Source organism: Oncorhynchus keta, chromosome 32 (genome assembly GCF_023373465.1).
Source record: "Oncorhynchus keta strain PuntledgeMale-10-30-2019 chromosome 32, Oket_V2, whole genome shotgun sequence".
NCBI lineage: Eukaryota > Metazoa > Chordata > Actinopteri > Salmoniformes > Salmonidae > Oncorhynchus > Oncorhynchus keta.
The window spans coordinates 15615826-15634932 of NC_068452.1; the positions used below are offsets into that span (position 1 = coordinate 15615826).

Consider the following 19107-nt stretch of genomic DNA (forward strand, 5'->3'; position numbering starts at 1 on the left):
ATCTCTTTCTCTAAATACAGTGCACACACACATTGAATCAAACATACACCATTTCGGGGACCAATCAGAGTTGCCAGAGTTCAGGTCTTATTTGTGAATGGGATTTTACGGAGAGGCGGAGCTGCCGCTGCTTTATGCTTTCTGTAGCCGCACAGCTGATACACCAACATTTTCATGATATTCTCTCTATCCATCTCCATCCCTCTCTCCCTTTTTGCAATTCTGCCCGCGCATGCATCAATCTCTTTCTCTATTCTCAGACAGTTTCTTCAAGACACACCATTTCAAACTAAATCTCATTCTATATTCCTCTCTTCTCACAAGTCACAGTGCACTGCATTACCGCCTCTCCTCTCCACTCCTCTCTCCCTCTTATTTTTCCACTTCATCTCTTCTCATTTCTGATTCTCCCCACTCCCTCTCTCTTTCTTTCCCTCGTCCTGTCTGCCTCCAGCATCCATGATAGTTGAGGGAAGCAGAGCCCCTCTCTCCTCTCCTCTCCTCTTCCCCTATTTCTTACCTTTGTGAGAGTCTGTGTCCCGGTTGGTGCTAGAGCTTCAGTGGGGTCGTCGGACTGGCAGAGGGACAGACGGACGGACCAGGAGCCTGGGAACCTTCTGTGAGCCAAAGAAAGGAGGAGAGAAAAAAAAGAGAGACAGAGAGAGAAATAAAGAAAGGTAGAAAGAGAAAGAGAGCGGGCAGTGCTGCTGAAGAGGGAGAGAGAGCGCTGAGTGGCTAGAGGTGAGATGAAGGGGAGAGAGAGAGGGAGGGAAAGATAAATGGAGAGGGAGGGAGAGAGGGAGAGAGGGCTGGATTGGGATAGGAGGGGATTTTGTGATGTTTAAGAGGAGGGAGGGATTGCAGCAGAGTGGAGGGAGAGAGTGGAAGAAGGGATGGGGAGAGGAAGGGTGGCGAGGGAGATGGAGAAGAGTTGAGGGAGGAGGGAGGGGAGTAGAGGATAAGAACTTGAGGCAGAAAAGGAATGAAAAGGTGATGGAAAAGGGAAGAGTGTGGATGAGGAGCACAAAGTGGAGCGAGGGATGAACCTCCTACAGATGAAGTTCTGATGAGAGATGGAGAGATGGTGATGATAGACAAGAGAACATGTCAGTTTGGCCAGGGGCTGGGGGTGAGTGCACTTAGGAGTGAAAGGTTACATGAAGGAGATCAGAGGAAAAAAAGAACATGAATAAATAGAGAGAAAGATTCAATTGAAATTCAACCTTCTTTCTCTGTCATCTGTCGTATGGTTATTTAGAAGGCTATTTTGGGGCTATTTTCTACAAGATGCCTCTAGACAGTAGAAATTGATCTTGGGTCAGGTGTGTGTTTTTACCCTCATGGTTTAAGTTAGGCTTTGGGGGAGGCTGAGTTGGTTCTAGATCAGTGCCTGAGGATAACTTATTTCCTTACCATGTGCATTACAGAATGAGAAATATCCCCATATCAACCTGCTGTTCCAACCTGGACTCAGGGGTAGACATAACATAGTAAATGTAAATCTGGGACACCCCATTTCTTATGATATGTTACATAGTACAATTCTAATGATATGTTATAAATTGCAACTCATACAATATGTTAAGAATTGCAATACGTAGAATTTGTTTCCGAATTTTCAAAACGTATCATATGTTATGAATTCCAATTTATTGTGGCTAACGTTAGCTAGATGGCGAGGTGGCTAATGCTAACATTAACCTAGGGCTTGGGGGTTAAGGTTACGGCTAAGGTTAGGAGTTGGGTTAAAGAGTTAAGGTTTAGGGTTAGGGGAAAGGTTAGCTAACATGCTAAGTAGTTGAAAGTAGCTAAAAAGTAGTAAGTAGTTGCTAATTAGCTAAAATGCTAAAGTTGTCTGTGATGAGATTCAAACACGTTCGCATTATATGCCTACCCATCCAGCTTGACCACCTGTTTTTTGCAACCATACCAAATGTAACATATCATACTCATTTGAGTGTCCCAGATTTACATGTCTAGTCTATTAGACTTGGCTGGCTGTTCTAGACCTTGGCTCAGTGTTCGTTCTGGAATTCACAAAGTGTCTCTGACAGGAGTGCTGATCTAGGATGAACTTAGAGTTTTAGATCAAAATTATTTTGATCAGGAGGACCTGATCCTTGATTAGCATCCCTACTATAAGTTGCTTTGTGAATAGGTGAAGGGGTCCCAGTTGATTTGCAGTGTTTGAGATGTTGAGAAGTCAGAGTGGACTTCTACCTTAGTGATTGGAAAGGCTTTAGGTCCAGAAGTCCAGCATAGGGATTTTGACTTGACTTGAAAGCTGGGATACAGTGCTGCTCGCTACAACAGTATAGGATATAAAAGAGCCAGAATTGTCTATGAAAAGCTAGTTTATGAAAGCTACATTCAGCCACTGCCTGAGCATTGGAAAGTGTGATTGCATCATCATCCTTCCTCAACTACGTCATTAGCTGTGAGTGTGTGTGTGTGTGTGTGTGTGTGTGTGTGTGTGTGTGTGTGTGTGTGTGTGTGTGTGTGTGTGTGTGTGTGTGTGTATGAGACAAAGATGGGGCTGCTTTAAGACAAAGCCAACACGATGTGCTGTGGATGCGCACCCCCCTCTCTATATATATATCATTCAAAGGCAGTTTTAGAGAGTTCTTGTAACGATCTGAGTGTAGTGGGTGAGGAGTCAGGCGCAGTAAGCAGAGAGTTCAGGTGAGTGCTATTTTAATGCACAGACGAACGGCGAACATAAGCCAACCCTCACGAACACACAGGGCGTAATGAACAAACAAATGCCCCAAACAGGGGGACTTAAACTGTCCAGGGAAAACCCACAAAATGGGAAAACACAAAAACCCATAGACGTGCACACAAGTACACTAAACAGACGGTCACAATAATTAATCCCGCACAAGGAACCCTGCGGGCCGGCTGACTAATAAAGCCTTACTACCTAACTCAAAACAGGTGCACTCAATCAACACATAAGGAGGGGGAGGAAATAATCAGTAGCAGCTAGTAGGCCGGCGACGACGACCGCCGAGCGCCACCCGAACGGGAAGGGGAGTGTCCTTCAGTCGGAGTCGTGACAGTTCTCCTCTGCTCTGCCAGCCCACTGCCATATCTCCCCAAAGCAATTCACTTAGATTAAAACCACAGGTGACTTATAATTACAATAATGTATCTATAAAGGGGAGGCCGAACTTAACAGCTCCCTCCCATCCATCCCTCTCTATCTATTGGTCTAAATGGTCCTATACAGTTACATTATGATCTCATTATCCGTACAGGAAGACTTCATTTAAAATGTTTCAAATCAATCAGACGCTACTTTGTGTGTCATGCTGTGGGATCAGAGGAGGCTGGTGGGTTGAGCTGTAGGTGGATGGGCTCATTGTAATGGCTGGAATAGAATTAATGGAATGGTATCAAACACATCAAACATATGGAAACCACATGCTTGACTCCGTTCCATTAACTCCATTCCAGCCGTTACAAGGAGCCCTTCTTCATATCGCTCCTCCCACCAGTTTCCTCTGTGTGGGATGCTATTGGCTCTAATATTTCATAATGATGACACACTAAGGTAATCACACATTAGTGCAAGTCCTTAATGTGACCTAGTAGCTGGAAAGGATGCATGATGAAATGTCTATCAGTAACAAAAAGAAGAAGCCCTTGAGAAAAGCCATTTTATGAGATGTGTATAATTATCTCCTGAAAATAAAGGATTCTTCTGAAAATCTGTTTCTGAGAAGAGTGCCTATTAGGAAAACAGTCCATATGATTGTGAACTCACTATGGAATGGTTTTCTAAAAAGAAACATTACATTGAATATCAACTGAAAATGATGATTCCTTTTCTGATCAAGTGAATGAGACTAACATTTTGTTGTCACTAGATGGGAGTGGTGAGGTTAATATGAATTGCGTTTTCCTAGGGGCATTTAGAGGTTTATTAGCATAAGGGCATAACGAGGGAGCTGGGGGCTCAGCTTCCCTGAATGAAATGTTAGCTCCCCAAAATGCAACAAAAGTCTAACTTTGGGGGATGTCAAAATAATGCTAATTTAACCACTCTCCTATTTGTTTAAAATGCAGTGGTAAATATATTTTACAGTGGTAAATATAAACATAAAATATTTAAATTAAGCAAACACCCGCACCTCTCTGTAATGGTTTAAACCATTTATTTCTATGTGACAAGAGTTGTCCATCCAGTAGTGTTGAATTTCGCACTCAGCTGAGCTCCTTTGCTCATAGATTTTCATTTGTGGGTCTTCATTTTCGCCATGCTTCCCTAATAATAATAAAAAGAAGCCTTTATTCCAATGCATTACATGTATCCATTGATTTATCGTTGTTTGCTTTTCTCAGTCAACTGTTTAGAGCGCTCATTGCTTTGTTTTCCAGGTGCTCGCGGGTACTGCTATTCTTTATTCCATCAATATCCAGGCTGCATAATTGGGAAGTCCCATTGGGCGGCGCACAATTGGCCCAACGTCGTCCGGGTTTGCCCGGTGTAGGCCGTCATTGGCAATCTGTTCTTAAAACTGACTTGCCTAGTTAAATAAAGGTTAAATAAAAAATACATATTTGTTTTCTTTCCTGGATCAGCTGATGATGGTCGACAATATCACTAGACAACTAGCCTACAGCTAGACACCAATGCGCATCCAATCCATCCAACATACGATAATAACAGTAGTTCTATAGTTGACTCTTTCGGTTAGAAGCATCACATTTTGCAACGGCATAGCTCTACACTATTTTAGATTTGTGTTCCCATGAAAACTGTTTTCACAGTGAAACGTAATGAAACGTCACGTAGGCATAGTTACACTTAGACCTACAGTGCATTTTTGCTGATCTCCAAGTTCTTTGATTCGTACAGGGTTTTAAGTTCAGTGTTCTATTTCAATTGTTGAATGCTTAATGACAAATAGCACTGTCATAAATGTCATTAATGTAAGGAGAGAAAGGTGTGTTTCACGATTTGTGAAGACTCCAAGCATTAACACATGAACTATGGGCAACTCATGAACTAGGGTATAAAACATGTTTTGATTCAACTCGTATTACTATATATTGAATGTAGGATACCTATTCTGGGTGTGTTCATGTGGCAGTAGTGTAGACCTAGTGCAAGGTAAACACAAGCAAACACTGTTAACCACCTTTTTTATGCGTTTAAGGTATAAGCAGTATTACTTTTTTTCACCGCAACCGGCAGGCATGAGTTTACGCACATATCACTGGCTACTTGTAAACGTTTTTGAAGTTCATGGTAATATACATTGAAGCCTAGTCTGGTAAGTTGACCATCCTGTATTTCCTGGGACAGTTTCAGCCCCATTTCAGGTGTCCCGACTTTTCAGACTACAAAAACAGGTACATTTGTCAGTAAGAGCATCAATTAATGTAGGCATAATCAATATAGAACTAATTCATGTAGGCCTAACCAATATAGAACTAATTAATGTAGGCCTAATCAATTGCAATCTGCAGATGTCCTTAGGCATACTTTTTGGTGTTTTGTAACAGATGTCTATTTCCATTCATCAAATGGCACTGGTAAACAGGCAGTTTGGATGAAAAGAAAGAATAGAGAAATAGAAAAGAAAGAGGACAACAAAGTGAAACAGTCAGCACTTCTATTGCAACTTCGTATTTCGTCGTCCTAATGTAGTCTACACTGCTATCTGCCCAGCAGCTAGCCAGCTAGCAAACGTCCACCGTCTGCCACTGCCAGCTAGTCTACAAAGTCAACAACGCAGCCACTGCCAGCTAGCCTACTTCAGCAGTACTGTATCATTTTAATCATTTTAGTCAATAAGATTCTTGCTACGTAAGCTTAACTTTCTGAACATTCGAGACGTGTAGTCCACTTGTCATTCCAATCTCCTTGCATTAGCGTAGCCTCTTCTGTAGCCTGTCAACTATGTGTCTGTCTATCCCTGTTATCTCCTCTCTGCACAGACCATACAAACGCTCCACACCGCGTGGCCGCGGCCACCCTAATCTGGTGGTCCCAGCGCGCACGACCCACGTGGAGTTCCAGGTCTCCGGTAGCCTCTGGAACTGCCGATCTGCGGCCAACAAGGCAGAGTTCATCTCAGCCTATGCCTCCCTCCAGTCCCTCGACTTCTTGGCACTGACGGAAACATGGATCACCACAGATAACACTGCTACTCCTACTGCTCTCTCTTCGTCCGCCCACGTGTTCTCGCACACCCCGAGAGCTTCTGGTCAGCGGGGTGGTGGCACCGGGATCCTCATCTCTCCCAAGTGGTCATTCTCTCTTTCTCCCCTTACCCATCTGTCTATCGCCTCCTTTGAATTTCATGCTGTCACAGTTACCAGCCCTTTCAAGCTTAACATCCTTATCATTTATCGCCCTCCAGGTCCCCTCGGAGAGTTCATCAATGAGCTTGATGTCTTGATAAGCTCCTTTCCTGAGGACGGCTCACCTCTCACAGTTCTGGGCAACTTTAACCTCCCCACGTCTACCTTTGACTCATTCCTCTCTGTCTCCTTCTTTCCACTCCTTTCCTCTTTTGACCTCACCCTCTCACCTTCCCCCTACTCACAAGGCAGGCAATACGCTCGACCTCATCTTTACTAGATGCTGTTCTTCCACTAACCTCATTGCAACTCCCCTCCAAGTCTCCGACCACTACCTTGTATCCTTTTCCCTCTCGCTCTCATCCAACACTTCCCACACTGCCCCTACTCGGATGGTATCGCGCCGTCCCAACCTTCGCTCTCTCTCCCCGCTACTCTCTCCTCTTCCATCCTATCATCTCTTCCCTCTGCTCAAACCTTCTCCAACCTATCTCCTGATTCTGCCTCCTCAACCCTCCTCTCCTCCCTTTCTGCATCCTTTGACTCTCTATGTCCCCTATCTTCCAGGCCGGCTCGGTCCTCCCCTCCCGCTCCGTGGCTCGACGACTCATTGCGAGCTCACAGAACAGGGCTCCGGGCAGCCGAGCGGAAATGGAGGAAAACTCGCCTCCCTGCAGACCTGGCATCCTTTCGCTCCCTCCTCTCTACATTTTCCTCCTCTGTCTCTGCTGCTAAAGCCACTTTCTACCACTCTAAATTCCAAGCATCTGCCTCTAACCCTAGGAAGCTCTTTGCCACCTTCTCCTCCCTCCTGAATCCTCCTCCCCCCCTCCTCCCTCTCTGCAGATGACTTCGTCAACCATTTTGAAAAGAAGGTCGACGACATCCGATCCTCGTTTGCTAAGTCAAACGACACCGCTGGTTCTGCTCACACTGCCCTACCCTGTGCTCTGACCTCTTTCTCCCCTCTCTCTCCAGATGAAATCTCGCGTCTTGTGACGGCCGGCCGCCCAACAACCTGCCCGCTCGACCCTATCCCCTCCTCTCTTCTCCAGACCATTTCCGGAGACCTTCTCCCTTACCTCACCTCGCTCATCAACTCATCCCAGACCGCTGGCTACGTCCCTTCCGTCTTCAAGAGAGCGAGAGTTGCACCCCTTCTGAAAAAACCTACACTCGATCCCTCCGATGTCAACAACTACAGACCAGTATCCCTTCTTTCTTTTCTCTCCAAAACTCTTGAACGTGCCGTCCTTGGCCAGCTCTCCCGCTATCTCTCTCAGAATGACCTTCTTGGTCCAAATCAGTCAGGTTTCAAGACTAGTCATTCAACTGAGACTGCTCTTCTCTGTATCACGGAGGCGCTCCGCACCGCTAAAGCTAACTCTCTCTCCTCTGCTCTCATCCTTCTAGACCTATCGGCTGCCTTCGATACTGTGAACCATCAGATCCTCCTCTCCACCCTCTCCGAGTTGGGCATCTCCGGCGCGGCCCACGCTTGGATTGCGTCCTACCTGACAGGTCGCTCCTACCAGATGGCGTGGCGAGAATCTGTCTCCTCACCACGCGCTCTCACCACTGGTGTCCCCAGGGCTCTGTTCTAGGCCCTCTCCTATTCTCGCTATACACCAAGTCACTTGGCTCTGTCATAACCTCACATGGTCTCTCCTATCATTGCTATGCAGACGACACACAATTAATCTTCTCCTTTCCCCCTTCTGATGACCAGGTGGCGAATCGCATCTCTGCATGTCTGGCAGACATATCAGTGTGGATGACGGATCACCACCTCAAGCTGAACCTCGGCAAGACGGAGCTGCTCTTCCTCCCGGGGAAGGACTGCCCGTTCCATGATCTCGCCATCACGGTTGACAACTCCATTGTGTCCTCCTCCCAGAGCGCTAAGAACCTTGGCGTGATCCTGGACAACACCCTGTCGTTCTCAACTAACATCAAGGCGGTGGCCCGTTCCTGTAGGTTCATGCTCTACAACATCCGCAGAGTACGACCCTGCCTCACACAGGAAGCGGCGCAGGTCCTAATCCAGGCACTTGTCATCTCCCGTCTGGATTACTGCAACTCGCTGTTGGCTGGGCTCCCTGCCTGTGCCATTAAACCCCTACAACTCATCCAGAACGCCGCAGCCCGTCTGGTGTTCAACCTTCCCAAGTTCTCTCACGTCACCCCGCTCCTCCGCTCTCTCCACTGGCTTCCAGTTGAAGCTCGCATCCGCTACAAGACCATGGTGCTTGCCTACGGAGCTGTGAGGGGAACGGCACCTCAGTACCTCCAGGCTCTGATCAGGCCCTACACCCAAACAAGGGCACTGCGTTCATCCACCTCTGGCCTGCTCGCCTCCCTACCACTGAGGAAGTACGGTTCCCGCTCAGCCCAGTCAAAACTGTTCGCTGCTCTGGCTCCCCAATGGTGGAACACACTCCCTCACGACGCCAGGACAGCGGAGTCAATCACCACCTTCCGGAGACACCTGAAACCCCACCTCTTTAAGGAATACCTAGGTTAGGATAAAGTAATCCTTCTCACCCCCCTTAAAAGATTTAGATGCACTATTGTAAAGTGGCTGTTCCACTGGATGTCATAAGGTGAATGCACCAATTTGTAAGTCGCTCTGGATAAGAGCGTCTGCTAAATGACTTAAATGTAAATGTAAATGTAATGTAAATGATGCTGGAATTATTTTGGAGTGGACGAACATGCCTACTTTTTGAAGTGATTTGTTTGACAATCAGATGAAAATATCATGACTGGTTGGTTCATGCCACATTAAAAGGTAATGCATGTTTTATTATTAGGCTCATAAAAATGTTTCAATACAGAGACCCCGAATGTCATGGTGTAATTTGCACTCTGCATAATGGTGATATAGAAGTAGGCTTACTTATGCAGAGTGTGAATTACAATCTTACACATATCACTAATATAATCAAAGATGGGAAGGGCATTTGTGAACTTGTGTTGAGAACACTAAGGACTTGCTCATTAGTTACTGTATATGTATACATTTCTCTCAACATTATAACGTGTGAAAGTGCAAACCAACAACTAATATTAGATGATAGAATAACATCTCCATCAAATACCCACAAAACAATTCTAAGAGCACATTTTTCAGAGAAAGAAAAGAGGAACTACTTGGTTTGACACTTGCTTACAGGAAGTTAAAGAAAGTGAGACACAACAACACATTCAAACATTTCAGAGGGGTATACTACGAAGCAGAATCTAGCCAGCTATCTTTTATAATTAACCAGAAATAACTATTGATTTTCTAGTTAATTAAGAAAGATAAACTTAGATATGTGTTTGTGGTTGTTGAGCCAATAAGACCATGCCCCATTTTTTTTTAAATGAAAACTTGCCTAAATAATCTGGCTAACTCCTTGATCCTCCTTAGTCCTGCCAGTCTCCAAATGACAGATAGTTACAATGTGTCATGTCAACTCCTGCTATGGTACTCGATGTTGCCGGTTTACTAACCACCAGTCCAGGCAACCCATCATTACGCACACCTTCACCCCATCATTAGGCACACCTGGACTTCATCACTACCCGAATTACTCCCCCTTTATTTAGCTCTCAGTTGTTATCAGCCCTTAGGTGTTATTGTTTTCTCTCATCTTCAATATGTGTCTCATGTTTGGTCCTCCCGGTGTACAAGTTACACAATGTTAAAGCATTTCATTTGCAGACAGATGGTGAATGGAAAAGGGAGTTGAACACAAACAAACTGCAGTATACTGTTGCCTCCCATTCACACTCTTTGACCTTAATCAACCAATCAATAACATTTATTTGACAAAGCCCTTTTGACATCAGCAGTTGTCACAGTGATTTACAGTAACCCGGCCTAGTCCCCAAAGACCAAGAAAAGCAGAAGCGAGAGCACAGTGGCCAGAAAAAAACTCAGTCGAGGGAAGAAACATAGAAAGGAGACCCGGGTCAGATGTGTAGCCCATCCTCTTCTGACTGGACTGAGTAGAGATTAAGAGTATGTCAGATTGTTTTAACCTAAACAACAAGGTCATAGTCCAACATAGTATACTTGATAAGCCACAGAAAGGGATGCTTTTGTGAAAAGTCAGGTGTTCTCTCAACGGGTGTTTTCTCAAATGCAGAACAACAAACACACCTGACTGACTAGAGGAGTGTTTCTGAGTAAGTGACCAGGTGGACTCTGGTGCGAGTGAAGTGAACAGCGTTGCTGTGAGCTGAGAGAATCTGATTTGAGCTCAGGGACTCAGGGGTTAATTGTATGTGTGACTTTGACACAGACATGCCAGGTTTGTCATTAGAAGGGCACTGTATGACTGCTGCTCATGAGGGATAGGGTTGAGGGGCCTTAAGGAAATATAATGGAATCAAATTGAATAGAAATGAATACAATCAAATAGAATAACTTTATTTGAATACAATAGTAGATGTTCAGAGAGCTCACAGCCAGGAACAGATGGCAAAGGGCTGGTTTATTTGTGGTAGTTATGGAAGTTAAGTAAAAACAACATAATAAGGCCTTGTTGCATCCCAAATGGAAACCTACCACATAGAGTGCACTCATTTTCTGGGTGAAAGTAGTGCATAATGTAGGGAATAAGGTCCCATTTGTGACACAGACCCTGACTTGATCACAGGCCAGACACTAGAATATGGAATATGACACCCAGTGCCACAATTGAAATTGCGAAATTATAGCACTGGGTTTCGTTTTATTTCAATGTCAATTTCCTACCGTCACTAGTGGCAACGCGAGCGCCTATTACCATCTAGTACGATCGATCTTCAAGGCATTCCTAGACGATCACCAACTATTTTATTGTGGAAAAACCAACGAACGATAAAGGCTTGCGCCCCTTTTTTAAAACCGTGTTGAGCTGTTGCCAGTAGATGCACTTGATTCAAAAGTCCTGCGCACCGGGTAGCAAAGTGTTCCCATGAGACAAACTCCGCCAACCCGGCGGACCGGCAAATCTGTGACTAAATCGAGTGCAACTACTGTGCTGCCCAATCGGATAGCTCAAATCACCGTGCCTACAAAGCCAAGGTTAATAGGCTACTAGCCTACGTTAATAGGCTACTAGCCTACGTAAGATTGAATAACTTTTCAATTCATGACCACAGAGAGACTGTCAACGAATACAGCAAATAACTGTTGTTTTTACGAGTGAGTTCATGTTTAAGTTTATATTTAGCACTATTTTTATTCAACAATATTACAAAACGCGCGTCTCCGTACTTCCGCTCGAGATGCAGCTGCAATGAATGAGTAGCCAAGTACCGATAGCCCTGCGTTTTATTATTCTTATTATTAGCAGCTCGTCATGTTGATTTTCATATTAAGGAATATTTCACTTTCTATGGTCATAGGAACCATAAGAATTTGTGCATGAGGCAGATGCGGTGCGACTCGAGTTTCGCCATCAGGGGGAAGACCCCTTGCTTTGGTCAGTCTCACGGGAGGAAAGGAAGGAGAAAGCGGGCGGACTGTGAGAGGCGGTTGGGAAAAATCTTTTAAACGGTCATCCAACTCGGAATTCCAAGTAGGAAACTCGGGCATCTTTCTAGAGCTCCGACTTTTCGACCTGAAGATCACTGACGTCGTAATTTGATCTCGTTGACTATCAGATGCAGGTACCATCAGTCCAGAAAAATAAAAAAGCTAATTATTTAAATTCATGCTCCACAGTGCCTCACAAGTGCTAAACCAACTGATCTATTTTGTTATCAAAGGTCGAGTTTTGAAATATAATATGGTCTGATTAATAATATTGGCAGGCCAATCATATAGCCAATATGCTGTGATACTGTATTAGGCCTACAGCACAAACCTCATTCCTACAAAACTATGTGTGAGGTTAATGTACAAATAAATCATCTGAGCAGTAGATCTCAGCTTGCTTTTTGACTGCGAAAGTGATCTTGACTCAGAAAAGTTTGGTGACCACTGATCTACAGTACGCATTTAGCAAAATAGTTCTCCGTTTAATCGGACTATTCTCTCAACATTGATTTAATTGACTTGTCTCGGCAATCTTTCGGTTTTCTGTATAGTTGTCTAATGTTGGTGGGTCATATTATTATGTTTTAATGTTTCCCCTGAATCACTATGATAAATACAGTAGTATAGTTTTTCTTGAGTATATAAGTCCAAAGTGTAGCAGTACAGGTGTGGTGGCGTAGCAGAAATATCATAATGCCGTGAACCAAGCAGTTGTGAGTTCAAATCCCAGATGATGACATATTGAATAATAATTATTGCATAAATAACATACACAGTGTAGTCAAGTGAGTCAAATATGTAAGATGAGAGCACTGTGTCTATCATAGACACTTTTTTTGTTGTCCAAAAACACGTTTTCACATGTGAAGTGTTCTAAAAACACGTAAATTCACATGTGAAATGTCACATGAAGTTTTCCAAAACCACATGTTTTTTCCATGTTTGTGTGTGTGTAAGTGAATGTTGGACATGTTCACCCAATCAGAGTCACAGTTGTGACAGTGGTATGGTAGTCCTGGGATACAGGCTTGGTGGGCCCATCATTTGCATCCCCAGCACCCAGATCTCCTGAGGTTTGTTCCAACTAACCCTGACACTTGCAGCCATTAGCTATCTTCAATTTTAGCTACGTTCAAACTTTAGCACTGCTAACCTACATCAAATATATCTACACACACTGGTTATAAACCTGATATACATTTTGTGAATCGAACGACAAGGCAGGTGATGCCAATGTAAATTTGGTCCAATGTATTTCTTACCGCAAAATCATGTTTTTTCTGTGTTGTGTCACAGTAATGATGTTCGATCGTTGGTTTTGGCCTTTTGAGTTCGCTTATAAACCTCATCAGTGGTCTATGTGAGTATCATACACTTAACAGAGTCAAATCATCACCCTGCTAGGGACTAGACATGAGTTCTTCTACAGATATTGTGCCTCTCCCTTCACGCCACAGGGAGCAGGATAAGCTACTCTAGCAGCCCAGCACCGTTTCCAGTCACCGTCCCAAATGGCACCCCATAGGCCTCTGTTCATTAGTTGTGCAATATGTAGGGAATAGGGTGCCATTTTTGACACAGCATCCAGACTCAGGCATTTCCCTGTCTGTCTGTGCGTTAGCTAAGGATCGGTGTATTATACGGTGGATTTGCTCTGCTACTGAAGTGCAGTCCTGGCATGCCAAAGGGACCTACATGACATCAATTGTTTGCATCCCAAATGGCACCATATTCCCTATTTAGTGCACTACTTTTGACCAGGAATCATAGGGTTCTGGTCAAAAGTAGTGTACTATAAAGGGAATGGAGTGCCATTTGTGATGCAGTCAATTGCTGTAGTGACATGCCACTGCCTCAACCAACTGAGATACTTCATTGATCAATTTTCACACTGTTTAATAGCACCTCGTTGGAAATCCCCATCACTCATAAAATACCTGGGCTCAGAGTCTCACCCTTGTGTAACAACAAGACAATTATAAGATGACAGAAAAGGAATAAGTTAGTTTGAAATAAATTGTGTGAAAGTGATATTCATAATTCATGCATACTATACCTACTATGCTCAGGGAAGCATTTCATTTCCATACAATAGCACAAGATGTGAAAAGATGTTGAAACTTTTGAAAAGACACCTTTTTGGTTGAAAGGATGTTGAAAAGATGTATTTCTGGTTGAAAAGATGTTGAAAAGATGTATTTCTGGTTGAAAAGTGTTTTTTTTTTCAATGTGTTGTGCTCACCAGGAGCACACTGATCACACTGTGATGGAGCTGAATGCTGATTAAGTGTCATTTATGACCACATGGTAAACAGCTGCATGAAAGAGGAAGCAGATAAAGTTGAGGCTACAGACAGAACAGATCTGGCTTGAGTCTTGACATTTCCTCACACACCATAGCTTCTTGGAGATAGGACTACAGAATTCACTGAACACTTAAGAGGAGACTAGGTGAGAATAACTTAAGTTGTATAAATAAGCGTACATATAAGTGATCATTTTTTGGGATTCTTACCATCTCTTTGTATTTTAACCTCTATCCCACAATGTATTCTTAGAATGCTTATCATTAAATGCATGCACAGACACAGAGACACAGACACAGACACACACACACTGTATCTGAGGGGGATTTCTCAACACCACTACAGTCACAACTGTCTGTCACTTTGTTTTAATTCTTCTCTTCCAAAGTGTCTGTGCCTGATAAAATTACATTACAATGAAGACAATACCACTGTCAAAATACCACCATAATCCCTATAAAGTGCATTACTTTTGACCAGGTCCCATAGGGTAGTGTGCACTATATATAGGGAATAGAGGGGCATTTGGAACACATACAGACAGAGAAAGCTAACAAGGGTGAGAAGAACGGATGTGTGGTCACAGTGGATGGTGTGAGGAACATCAGAGTCACTTAGTGAAGAATATACTGTAAGGGAAGTGAGTGGTAATGGTGTAATTTTGAGAATTATGATACTAGTGTGCGCATGACAGAGAGAGAGACTTTTTGTATCTGAGCCATTTTTCTCTGAACCCTGACAGATATAGCAGTCAGTCCACATAATGCGGGCCCAGGATGGTCTAGATCTGGAAGGTTAATTACTGAGACCCACCTGCTGACCCTTGCCCATGTTCTTCTGCTCCAGGGGACCTGTCCTCCTGCGCTCCCCAGGAAACATGCTTATCTTCTGGATGTCTTGTGGATCACTTCTCCCTCTCCTGGTCCTCTGCTATAATGGAAAAGACCGCTGCACAATCCAGGAGAACAAACAATATCATGGTAGGGTTTAAGTCTAAAAGTCTTATTTTTTTTTAGCAGATATCGATGACAACAAAATGTGTAATGTGGACATATGGTTAAATGTTTAATTGTGGACATTATAGAAAGTGTTATTAATACTGAGACAATATCACAACACTGCCACCCACTTGGAAATTTATTTTTATGCCCTATAGAGAACTGTACACTACATCATACAGCAGAATGCGGTCCAATTCTATGTCTATATCCTTCTTCCCACTCCCTCTCTGCTTAGTGTCCCCTGTGCTTGAGTCCCTGCGGTGCTACAATGACTACAGCTCCTACGTCCGCTGTAGCTGGGAAGAGAGTCCACACGCGTCCTCACAAGCCCTGTTAGCCCTATACTACTGGGACGACACTGAGAACCGGTAAGGATAGAGGTGATGAGAGGACAGAAAGAGGGAGGGAGGGGAGAAGGAAAATGTGGACACCGAGAAACAATGTACTCAATTAACTCATGCCTCTATCTACCTCTTTCACTCGCTTTCTCTCCCCTCTCTTTCTCTGTCCCTCCAGTGAGTCCCCGTGTAAATCCTATGGTCAGCCAGCATTGAATGCCAAAAACGGCAAGCTCGCCGCCCAGTGTCAGTACAACACTCGTGACTTTGGCATCAATACCGACCATGTCTTCTTCTTCAAGACCTCCTGTCCCCCTGCCCTGCTTCTGTCTAAGAATTGTGAGTTTAAACATTACAGGACCCCTGTCATAAATCATTGCTTCTCAATAATTTTACATCTACATGTTTTATTTTAGTTACAAGTTAGCTAGCAGATGACCAAATATATAGAATCCTGTATCTATATTTGACTATTCATTTATGTGTTGATTTGTTTTTGACAGTGTGTGCCTCTGTGTATTACAGTGAGGGTGCGTCCACCAGTCCATTTATCACAGCAGCCTGTAGAGAGAGGGGGCCGTTTGCTCAGCTGGGAAAGCCCCTACCCCCCAACGTCCCTCCTGACCCCCACTCTCAACTATCAGGTCAACTACAGGAGGTCTAACCAGGATGACTGGACAGTATGTACTTGAGTAACAAACAATTAGCTTGAGTGCCATATCTTGTTTGTGCTATATATTGCCAATTCCCTATCACTCATTGTCACGGATAGCAGGCAAGAGCACAAACAAATCTGGGATACAATGTGCTCTCAAAGACTCCTGTTCATCTAAGACATGTGCTTCTGAATCTTCATAAATACAAAACAAACTCTTAGAAACATGGGTTCCAGAAGGGTTCTTTGGCTGTCCCCACAGGAGAACCCTTTTTGGTTCCAGTTAGATTTATTTGGGGTTTCATGTAGAAGGTTCTTCCAGGTTCTACCTGGAACCCAAAATGTTTCTCCTATGGGGACAGCTGAAGAACCCTTTTAGGTTCTGGATATCACCTTCCTTTCTAAGAGTGTAGGACTGTTAGTTAACATATTGCTTATGTTTTCTGACCCTCTTGTAAAAAGACAAGCTAACTCTCATGGTTATTCATCATGGCATGAGATATCCCACGCAAAACAAGCAAAACCATAGGGTAGTTTTGCTCATTAATCACTTCTTTAGAATCCTTCATTACAACCTCTCTGCTTCCTGCCCGGGGGTGTCACCAGAGTTTCATAACATTTGGGGGCTCAGTCCTGAACACCAGGGGCTGAGGGGTTTGTGTGAGAAAAGAAGACATTTTCTGAAATAATTTCCTGTAATTCTAATGATAATTCTATAATTTTACATGACTGGAGACATTCCAATAATATATATTTTTTTATACCACACAAATGATCAAAATGTCAAGCTACTCTGTTTTAAGTGATCTCAATATGTAAATGTCAAACAACCCATGTCTTAAATGCAACACATAGCATAGGCCAATGAAAAGAGTGGATACACAGATCTTAGGCCTACAATATGAGTAGGAAACTATAGTACACCAACTTTCCAGTGGCACTCACGTATTTAAACAGAATTTCCCCGCAATTGTTATTGTATAGGAAGGCCTACTGTTAGAGTAATATTTAAAGTAATATATCAGCTAGTAGCCTAGCCTAAAATTACAATAGCATAAATTCAGTAAGTCAATGAAGCCAATAGTGGTTTCAGCTATATTGTTATTAAAACAATGTAGTCCTTACTGCATGACCTTTTTAAACAATAACAAAAAATATGTCAAATGACTTAGTATATATTGTGTATTCACATCAGTAGGCTAAGTGACTGAAATGCATCAGAAAAGTCTTGGAAAGTTGAGGAAAATGTCAGCGTAGCTCAACAGGTAGGCTATAGGTCTAGTGTATGTGTGTAGAGAACATCTGCAATGCTTTTAAATGCTAGACTAATGACCATGAGCACTCACCGCAACTTAGCTAACATTACCCAGCATAATTGTAACCTAACATCCAAACGGAGATTCGGTAAAAACAAAAAATCTGACATTGATTGATTTATCAAGATGAGTTCCCATGCTTGTCCCAAAGCAGCACAAGGAACCTGTCCCAATCAAAATGGTGTTGGGGGGATCAGTTGACCACACATGGCGATTGCTTTACATCTATTATAACCAATGCTATTTTTTTAGGTAGCCTCCTGGAGCACCATTTTATAAATTATTATTGAGCCATTTCTGAATGAAAGTTGGTACCGACATGAAACCTTTCATTCAGAAAATCCTAAAAACACCAAATTAGACCTACCTTATTATAAATTAGGCCATCATCACTGTCAATCGTAAATGTATAATTATTCGCGTTTTACAGGTTAAACGTCCATGCTGCATGCATGCCAACCATTTGATAATCAGTTTCATGGGAATATGGATTTTCCCATGAACATTCGATCTTCTTCAATGTTATAAGTAAGTGTGGCTAACTGGCCGAGTTAATCAAATTTTAGAGAAGATCGAGTTAAACTCAGCCAGAAAAATGTAATGTTAAGTTTTCTACTATAAGCAATAATAATAATAATATAATATATGCCATTTAGCTGACGCTTTTATCCAAAGCGACTTACAGTCATGTGTGCATACATTTTACGTATGGGTGGTCCCGGGAAACGAACCCACTACCCTGGCGTTACAAGCGCCATGCTCTACCAACTGAGCCACAGAAGGACCCTAAGCCCCCTCCAACATCATTTTAGAGAATTTGACAACCGGCCTCACAACCGCAGACCACGTGTAACCATGCCAGCCCAGGACCTGCACAACCGGCTTCTTCACCTGAGGCATTGTCTGAGACCAGCCACCCGGACAGCTGATGAAACTGAGGAGTATTTCTGTCTGTAATAAAGCCCTTTGTGGGGGGAAAATCTTTCTGATTGGCTGGGCCTGGCTCCCAGCCATAGGTGAGGAGCACTGTAGGCCTATGCCCTCCCAGGCTCACCTATGGCTGCGCCACTGCCCAGTCATGTGAAATCTATAGATTAGGGCCTAATGAATTTATTATAATTGACTGATTTCCTTATATGAACTGTAACTACCATTGTTTTTCACCATTGCAGTAGCGCGAAAGATTCGGGGCTGTCCGAAAATCATTCGGGGCTAACGTGCCGAAAGCTAGGTCCTGGTGACATCCATGTTCCTGCTTCGCTCATCTTGCACATCAAAATCCTCACCAAAGATTACCTACCGTGCCACTATCTGAGACTGAGAGGATGTCACACGGCGGAAGTACAGAAAACAATACCACCAAGTCAGATAAAGATCAGGGCTCTGTCTCAATAGTCTGAAGTGGTTTCCACCCTTTCATCTGCACTAATTTGAAACTTCAGGACAGGTGAAAGCAATTTAAAGATTATGTCCAGACCAGGTGCTTCACACTAGTGCATATGTAGGGAATGAGACAAAGAAAGGAACCCACTGGGCACACACTGGTTTAATCAATCTGTTTCCACGTTATTTCAATGGAATTATGTTGAACCAACGTGGAATAGACGTTGAGTTGATGTATGTGCCCAATGGAGAGCTACTTTAGTGAATTGAGATGCACA

General features: G+C 43.4%; 2 protein-coding genes across 7 annotated transcripts in view; one reads left to right on the forward strand and one right to left on the reverse strand.

The window, feature by feature from the left end:
- LOC118365151 (parvalbumin-7-like) overlaps positions 1-741 on the reverse strand; it is a 38850-nt gene extending 38109 nt beyond the window's left edge. The window contains exon 1 of the mRNA XM_035747114.2: positions 521-741. The gene's annotated coding sequence lies outside the window, so the exon portion shown is untranslated. The remainder of the gene's footprint in view (positions 1-520) is intronic.
- Positions 1-19107, forward strand: part of LOC118365150 (interleukin-3 receptor class 2 subunit beta-like) — a 66626-nt gene that overhangs the window by 37532 nt on the left and 9987 nt on the right. For 2 of the 6 annotated variants that reach the window (XM_035747105.2, XM_035747106.2), the window contains exons 1-5: positions 11375-11494; positions 14983-15116; positions 15373-15505; positions 15654-15814; positions 16001-16155. In XM_035747105.2, the coding sequence (XP_035602998.1) occupies positions 11442-11494; positions 14983-15116; positions 15373-15505; positions 15654-15814; positions 16001-16155 (636 nt within the window). In that variant the 5' untranslated portion in view covers positions 11375-11441. Of the gene's footprint in view, positions 1-11374; positions 11495-11518; positions 11962-11999; positions 13191-13984; positions 14282-14878; positions 15117-15372; positions 15506-15653; positions 15815-16000; positions 16156-19107 lie in introns of those variants that run through there. The other 4 variants (XM_035747108.2, XM_035747110.2, XM_035747109.2 and 1 more) reach the window with 4 other exon arrangements.